The 9,117-nt window shown below is 40.6% G+C and overlaps 1 protein-coding gene across 1 annotated transcript; it reads left to right on the forward strand.

Moving 5' to 3' along the window:
• The first annotated feature begins 2,509 nt into the window (after positions 1 to 2,509).
• On the forward strand, positions 2,510 to 8,971 carry slc16a13 (solute carrier family 16 member 13). The gene is made up of 6 exons (XM_053342994.1): positions 2,510 to 2,648; positions 4,135 to 4,365; positions 5,253 to 5,396; positions 5,483 to 5,739; positions 5,886 to 6,417; positions 7,529 to 8,971. Exons 2-6 carry the CDS (start codon positions 4,137 to 4,139, stop codon positions 7,765 to 7,767), a joined length of 1,401 nt encoding a protein of 466 aa, XP_053198969.1. The 5' UTR covers positions 2,510 to 2,648; positions 4,135 to 4,136; the 3' UTR covers positions 7,768 to 8,971.
• The last annotated feature ends 146 nt before the right edge of the window (positions 8,972 to 9,117 follow it).

Below are 9,117 nucleotides of genomic sequence, written 5' to 3' on the forward strand. Positions count from 1 at the left end.
GATAATATAATGACTCTCACAAAGCCCTCTGCCGCATATCCCTCCTTCAGCCTTTCTCCTCCCTGGACTTCCTTCCTCTCATTAACACACTCTTTCTACCCATGAATCACGTCTTCACTAAAGTCATATCTGTCCCACTATTTTGTAGGTTTTGTTGTGTTTTGTTCTTGGTCCTCGGTGTGGAAACAATGAAGCCTTGGGCACCTGCTTCCTCCAGGGTCTTAGGACTGGGTACACACACACACACTACCAGGCGACAACACGTGTGCGGGCTGGCTGGTGTTTCCTGAGGGTGACGGGGTGACTGAGGGAGCCGCAAACTCCTGCTGAACTCTCCCACCCTCTGTCATCCCTGCTTCCTGCTCCCTGATGAGTTGTGGCTAGCTGGGCTCATTGTCCGTACTCAGCAGACAAACATTGGAAGTGTGACGGGACTTTCCAACCTTCACCCCCCCCCCCCCCCCCCCCCTCTAAAAATATGAAAACGATGACATTTATGTCTTTTTTAAACCATCCTGAACTATGCTCTTAATTCATTGCTAATGATTGAATGTCAGGAATCTCCCTGAAAACCAGTTCCCAAAAGTCAAGAAGAGATTTTTGAGTTCCAGGAAGAGAATATTACCAGTAACCTATTGCGTATTTTATTGAAAGTAAAACAAATCAGGAACTTGCAACTTGATTCCTTCCATAAGTGCTATTGGGTCAACATGTTTCTGAGAAGTATTTCCTTCCTCTGGTCACACAAAGCATTAGTGTATGTATGTTTATCACCATGCAGGTAAGGTAGGTACACAGGTAGGTGTGTGTGGACAAAGAAAACAATTCCTTTTATAACGGCATGCTGGAGACTGCATAGAAAGAGCAGCATGCTGTATCTAAAAAGCAGATAAGAGAACAGTAGGTAGGGAATAATAAATAAGAAGTTGAATTTTCTACTTTAAATGTTGTAATTAAGTGATTAAAGTCACTGAGGAACCGCTGCGATGCACTATGAGCTGAAATATTGAAAACATTCAATTCAGCCACTAAAATATATACAAGGTTAAACCCACAAACATGCCCATAAACCTACATACATTTGCTTGTAAAGAACAGGAACTCATTTTATAATCTAAAAGAGATCAACATATTTAGCAAAAATAAACATATCATCGCAGTAAAAGGTTATAGGCTCATAAATGACTTGATTCATAAAGAAATTAATTAACTGAACCACAGGATCATTTCCTCCAGACTCTGCGGCCTCTGCTAGTGAAACTGGCCAACATAGAGAGAAAAAAAAAAAGAAAAGCAATTTCTAGGCAGTTGACATTGACTTGTCTCCCTCTAGTGTTAGAATTGTGCACTCAAACCTTTTTTTATTTGTTTTGTTGGGTTATACACCAGCATGCCAGTTTATTTGGTAAAAGATAAAAAGTTATGCAGTAAACTATATCAGTTGATGAATAAAATAAAATAATGTCAACAATAATGATAAGTGATGGAAGAAATATTTGGATCCTTTAATTAAGTAAATACCACTACAGCAATGTAAAAATACTCAATTACAAGCAAGGATATGGCATGAAAAATCCTACTTAATTACATAAGTGTCATCAACTTAATGTAGTTAGAGTATTACAGTAAAAGTAGTGGTTTGGTCCCTCTTACTGATATATTACTATATATGACATCATTAGATTATTAATAGTGAAGCATCAGTGTTAGAGCAGCATGTTACTGTTGTAGCTGCTGGAGGTGGAGCTAGTTTACACTACTTTATATACAGTTAGCTAGTTTAGTCCAGTGGTTCCCAACCTAGAGGTGGGGCCCCTCCAAAGGGTCACCAGATACATGTGAGGGGTGGTGAGATGTTTAATGGGAAAGGATATAGAGTTAGTATAGTTAGTATTATTATTATTATCATCACCATTATTATTATTATTAGTATTATTATTAATAATATTATTATTCCCATCATCACCATACTTCTTCTTCTTCTTATTATTATTATCATCGTTATTATTATTGTTATTATTAACCCCAGCCTCTCGGAGTGCGCATGCGTAGTGGACAGTTACCGGCTGGCTGTAGATAGCTGCTGTTTGCTGCCGTGACCTCCGACTTTAAGGCGGACCGCATGCTTCTGCACAGAAACGTAGACAGACCGGTGGTGAGTAGAGTTAACATCAGCCGTGTGACGCTTGTATTTGACTCTGAACCTGTTTCAAGGCTTTAAAATGTGTTTAAACGCTACAACATGCGCATTACTTACCGTCTTCTTTTGTGAGTTATCCCTGAAGATGTCGGTAATGAAATGGTTAACAAGTGCAGCACAGTGTACAGTAGGCTAAACCTCACTGCTTTAACAAAAACCCCGAGAGCAACAGCTGGAGGGCAGTGTTTAAAATATATCTGAATTATAGCGGTAAGACCAGTAATACAGGACCTGTGTTTCTCTTTTCTTTCTGTCATTACAGCGGCGTCATTTACGCGCAGTCATAATTTTGAAGAGGCGACGTGCACAGTCTCCAGTGCGCGTTCACGCCCGCCAACACGTCCACGACTGTGTAATTAATGAGTTAATTAAAGCAGAGTGTCTCCATGAGTCTGCAGCAGCTTGGAGCAAAGCCAGGAGCAAAGCCAGGAGCGACACGTGTTTGCAGGTGGGTTTATGATTGGGCAATACTGCAGCTAAGGATGATTTAAAGATTTATTTATGATCAATAAATCTATTGATTGTCTTCTCGATGTGTGTGGCTGTTTCCCAAAAGACCAGGATACAATTTAACATTTTTATTTTTAAGATTATTTTTTTGTCAAGTTGTTCAGGTACTATCGCAGAAGACTAAAGGAACCAGAAAATCACATTTTAGAGCTTGATCAAGAGAATTTGGGCAATTCTTCAAAAGATAGATACTTTATTGATCCATACATCATCATATAGGCCTAGAAACACATCTCTAACTATCCAATGGAAAAAATACTAAAATACCCCAAAGGTTGCACTAATAAACAAATAAATAGTAATAAAATACCTGCTAAATTGATTAATCGTCTAATAGTGGCAGATCTAAACTAATCACTCAAACATCTGCACATTAATTGATAGCAAAATGATTGTGTAGTATATGAGTGTGACTTGTGACTTGTAGCCCATTGTTTATTAGCTTGCCTGTGAACAATACTGATCTGGAAAGGCTTATTATGATTGGAAACACATTATGTACAGATCAACAAATTCTAATTAAACTACTTGTCAGTCTTGTTTGCTGACAGGTTTGTTAAGATTTGCATGAGTGTTTAAGAGTCAGTTGTGTGCAAATGCCTGTAATTCCTGCAGCGTTAGTGTGAATGGCATTAGGTTGGGAATGGATCAGGTCACTGTGCCTCTTGATGCTTTGGCTTATTTTCTGCTCTGCATAAACTGACCTGATTGAGCAACAGAAGGTAAAGTAAAAACAGGCTGTATTATTGTTTGATCTCTCTGGTGAGTACTAGTATTATTAGTTAAGATTAAACAGGAAGTCACACAGTGAAAGCTGACAGTGAAAGCTGTTGTGGCTGAAAGTTGTCGTTGGTGTAAAAAGAGAAACTTAAGGACTCTTGTGGCCCCTGCTGCAGCTATTTCTTTGTATTGTAGCTTATATGTGATGTACAGTAAGTGTCTTATTACTGTATTGATTACCACATCAATGCAGAAATAAACAGTTTAATGTCAAAGTGAAGGAGAGCTAAACTCAATCATAAAGACAAATTACTGCATGATATCTCCTTTTTGTATTCTGTGTCTCATCCTAACACTCCTCAGTGTCTATGAAAGCAGGAAAGAGAAATCCAGAGGATGCTGATTAAGGCACTTTCTTGTCTATTGAGTCTTTTTTTTCCACAGCTGATCCAGGAATACTTGTAAGTCACTGTCAGAGTTCACCTCTCACCTATATCTTGTTGTCAAAGGACGGGCCGCTTGTTAAGCAACCTGGTCACACTGACATAACACTACCAGGGATTTTATTGGCCTGTGGAGAGTTAATGATTATTGTTATTGGAAAACCATGGAGAGGAACCAATTCTCCACATGTGTGAGAGACTTCATGTGTTAGGTGTAACCCTTCTCCATTCTGTGTTTTGTTTTGATTAAATCTCTCACAGTCATGACCAGCCAGAAGCCCAAAGCAGAGAGCCAGGGCGATGAAGCTGAGGGTCCGGATGGAGGCTGGGGTTGGGTGCTGGTCGGGGCCCTGTTTGTCAGCACGAGCCTCGTCTTCGGCCTGATGCGTAGCTTGGGGATCTTTTTTGTAGAGTTTGTTCAGTACTTCGAGGAGAGCGCTCAGGCCATCTCGTGGATCTCCTCAACAGGCCTGGCAGCACAGCAGTTCTTCAGTGAGTCATTGTTTGTGTGTGTGTGTGGGTGTGTGTGCGCGCGTGCGCGTGTGTGCTAAAGTATGAAGGTGCTGTTTGTTATCACAGCTGCAACTAACAATTATTTCAGCAAGTGATTCATCTGTTGGTTATTTTTATTGTGTACAAAATGTCAAAAATGGGGAGAAAAGACCATCACAGTGTCTCAAAGTTCAAGGTTATGTGTTCAAATTGATAGTTTTTGTTTAATTTAAGACTTTCAAAAGCTCAAATATATTACATTTTTTAAGAAATAAAAACTACAAATACTCACATTGGACACACTTGCAACACAGCATGCATCTGTTTTGCAGTCTTGCTTCATAAATGACTTACAGATGAGTTAACTAACACATTTTTCCAGCAGTATTTGCTATTACATTACCTCACATCATCTCTCTTATTAAATCTTTGTTAACCACACAGGAAGAGAAACAGTGAATGTGGATTGTGACAAAGGGGCTGCAACTCATTTACCACTTAACAAGCAATGGGTTTGTAATGACTGACTGGGTCAGTCATGACCGAACTTAATGAACTTCATTTGAAATTCTAGTGGAATCCTCAATGACTTCAAAGATATCAGATATGTCACGCTGACTTTTAGGGGAAATGTGGAAAAAAACAGTGAACAACATATTTCTCTCACTGAAGGGATTAAACAGGTTGATAACAGTTATATATTATAATGCCAGGTGGGGAAATTGATGATTTCAATGTTTTAGTGTTATCATTCTCATTTCTGGTTTTAGTGAGAAGAACAAAGCGTGAGATAAAATCAAAGCTGTTTTCAAACCTTAACTTACTAACTAAGTTTAAGTTGACTGCAAGCATTTGGACTAATGAAGATGTGTGTGTTTGTTTCGCAGGTCCGCTGGGTGCTGCACTGTGTAACGCATATGATGCCCGGGTGGTGGTGATGACAGGCGGGTGCCTCGCCGGACTCGGCCTCGTACTCGCCTCGCAGGCCACCTGTCTAGTTCACCTCTACCTCACTATGGGTTTAATTTCAGGTAAAATGACTTTAAAACCCCCCCAAAGATAACTGGTTTAGTTCCTGTTCCTTACGAGAGAAACATCTTGGTCTTCTGTCCTCCAGGTCTGGGTTGGGGCCTGGTCTTCACTCCCATGGTTGCCACAGTCATGGCGAACTTCACTCGGCGGCGGACTCTTGCTTTAGGACTGGGGTTCTCCAGCATTGGCCTCTCTTCCTTTGCTTTCAACCCGCTCTTCCAGCTGCTGGTGGAGATGTACACCTGGCGGGGGGCCTTGCTGATTCTGGGGGGCCTCAGCCTCAACATCGTGCCCTGCGGAGCTCTCATCCGACCACAGCGACGCTCCAAAGCTCCATCACCAGTGAGACAAAAATCATCTACTTTTAGACATGACATCATTGTACATGTTGTCACACATACTGTTCCCTGTATTGAGAAAGAGAAATGCTTTTATTTTTGGAAATATGCGATTTAAGATGAAGCGTTCCCTCTTTTCCTCTCCTGCAGGTGGATTCAGAGCACACTTTTTCATTTTCTGCAGCGCTACATCGAGTCTCCTCATACCTGGAGCTGTCGCTGCTCTGTGAGAGGCCGTACGTCACCTACACCATGGCTATCACCCTTCTAAACGTCGGCTACTTTGTGCCATATTTCCACCTGGTGGCCCACAGCCGCCAAGTTGGCTTCTCAGAGTACCAGGCTGCTTTTGTCATGTCCGCCGCTGGCACAACAGACATTTTTGGCCGCGTTGTATCGGGCTGGTTTGCAGACCTGGGTCACTTTAGGCTGATCCATCTACTGAGCTTGTGGACGACGCTGGCAGGGGTTTTCATCATGCTGCTGCCTGTGAGCTCCTTGTCCGGTTCCTACCCGGGCCTGGTGGTGATCAGCCTCCTGTACGGCTTCTGCTCCGGGGCGCTGACCTCTGTGGTCTTCGCAGCAGTGCCCATGGTTGTGGGTGTGGAGCGCATGATGGGAGCCCTCGGGCTGCTGCAGCTCATTGAGAGCGGCGCAGGACTGCTGGGGACGCCTCTGTCAGGTAGGACTCTTTTGAAAAAGTCAAGTCTGACTTTATAAATCACACAAAGTACTGAGTTTGCAATTTTGGTTGCAGAGTGGGTTAATAGATCTTTCCATGCAGGTCATGACACCCTTTTTCTTGGTATCTAAAGTGACCTAAATCCATCCATAAACACAAGTTAACACAGGAAAGGTGAAAGTAGTCAAACATTAAATGGAATAATCAGGGTCTGCCTCACTCGGTTACTCGTTCCTCCTTTTTCTTTTGTTTGAAGTTTTGCACAATCTTGGATTTTCACTTCACTAACTTTCGGCGACCGGTATCCAGCTAAGCAAATAGATTTGCTTTTGTTTAATGAGGTTTTTTGTGAGATTACTGTTCCACCCTAACACAATGGAGGTGAATATAATTTAGGTTGTTGTGCTCAAGGATTAAAAACTCATCAGCAACATGTTTTTACAGGATCATTGTCCCACAATCCACAAAACACACTCTGCAGTTTTAAGTTGTCAACATTAGATCCAATAAAAACAGAGACAACAGAGTCTGTATATTATCCAAACCAGCAGTTCCCAGACTTTTTTCTGCCATGCAAAAGAACGTTCAGTCTGTCCATCTTTTACTTTGTGTCATTTTGATTCGTTAATAAATCTCACTAAACTGAATACTGAGAGCCTCACTCTCATCAGAGCACTCATTCATTTATTTTTCTCAAATAAATCAGACAAATTCACAGCAGATATTATACCTCATATACAAGTGGAACTGGTTACATTTATGCCATTAGTCACAGCTGTGTTTGATATCTATAAAAGTTTCTTGCTTAACCATTTAAAAATGTCAGTAATAAGAACTTCTTTGTTTTAGATGTTTGAATAATTAAAAACATGATTGTACACAAACACAAACTACAGTAAAGAAACTATTATGATCTAATTTAATTTGACTTTCTTTGTGTGAACATTACAATGCTAACTTTGTGCACCTCAATTTCCCTTAAAACGATCAGTGTCATTCGATTTTTTCATTCTTGGGATTTCATACCTATCAGGTAACGTCTTTATGTCTTGTAGTTTATGTGTTCTGTGTCTTAATGTGAATATTTTTTCTTTTATCTTTCATCTTTCAGGATTACTCAAGGACATCACAGGCAACTACATCGCCTCTTTTGCGGTAGCGGGGTCCTTCCTCATCCTCGGCACCTTTATCATGGCCACCCTGCCTCACTACTTCTCCCGCACAGATCCACCACCTCCGCAGAGACGTTCCCTTGACAACAAAGATAAGGGTCTAAATCCAGAGATGGAGCAAATGAATAGTTTGCCGTCTGACACGAATCATAAAGAAGCTGAATGGACCGACAGGTGAAATAATTTGGATCAGTAATCTGCAAGATAAGAGTTCAAGAGCCTTGTTGGTACTCTACAGTGTATCAGTACCGACCTGAAGACACCAGCAGTAAATACAGTGTCACACAAGTCACTGAAGGGTTACGTGTTTGCATCATACCTCCGTCTGAGAACCTACTGTGGAAACTCACGTACAGATCGTAACCTCAGATTAATATTTAGGCCAGTGCAGCTGCCTTGAAGAAGACTCTGGACATGTAAATGTTTGAGTTACAACGTATAGATGTGTGGGTGCTTAACATCCACAGTGGCATGACAAGCAAGATAGGAAATTGTATGTTTTACTTCAGTTTCATTACTACACAAACCATCAAGTTTGCACATTTACTGTAACATACTTGACTGAGGAGCCAAGAAGCAGAAACCAGTTTAATTATCTTTTAATGTAAAATGTTAATCAGACTCTTAGTAGTAGCTTTTTTTTAAATGTTACACCTACATGATTCATCTTTAAATTTTCACTGTTCTCTGTATATTTAAGCTAATTTAATGAAGCAATAACAGCATTTAGCACAACTGTGAATAAGAAGCGTGTGGACAAATAGTCACTAAGCTGTCCATATGATTCATGGTCTTTATGCTACTGTGTAATTTGTGGGTGCAGATTTATGGTGCAGTGTCTTAATAATTAGCACCTCAACTCTGCGTCGCTCACCGTTAGCACTGATTGATCACTAGCACAGCAGCAGCTTGAAACAAGCAGCTCACACACCAGCACTGCCCCCCCCTCTTTCAAACAGGAACATGAATCTATTGTTTAAGTGCATTTTTCTTATGGCACGATGATTGATGACTAAAACTTTGTACTTTTGTTAACCATAAACCTGCCTTTGTAAACAGATATTTGGCTTTTCTAACAGCTGACTAAACACCACATCTGCAGGACAACAGGGTCACTGTGACCTGCTGGTTACTGGTCCACTAATTTCTGTGAGGGTCCTGGGAATGTAAAAGGCACTTGATTGAATATCTTACTTGTTCATGCTGGCAGCTACTGAACTACAGCGCTTCAGTAAATGTTGAGTGGAAAATGTCTTAATCAGCTACATGTTTCCTGGGAGATTCAAAGCTGTGACCTTCTAGTCTTAAAACCTACCACTGAAACTTAAAATATGATATTTTTGCACTTTGTCTAGAATAAAAGAGAAGTGTATTTTGTTTAATTTTGTACATGTGTCTTTAAAAAAATTACTCATTACTGTTGATTGTCACTGAGAAGATTCATCACTTTGGTTGGAAGAAGAAATGATGACGCCCCCTGCTGAGGATTTGACAGTAAAACACTCTACTCTCATAAAACTATATGTCA

Source organism: Scomber japonicus, chromosome 22 (assembly GCF_027409825.1).
Source record: "Scomber japonicus isolate fScoJap1 chromosome 22, fScoJap1.pri, whole genome shotgun sequence".
Classification (NCBI taxonomy): domain Eukaryota; kingdom Metazoa; phylum Chordata; class Actinopteri; order Scombriformes; family Scombridae; genus Scomber; species Scomber japonicus.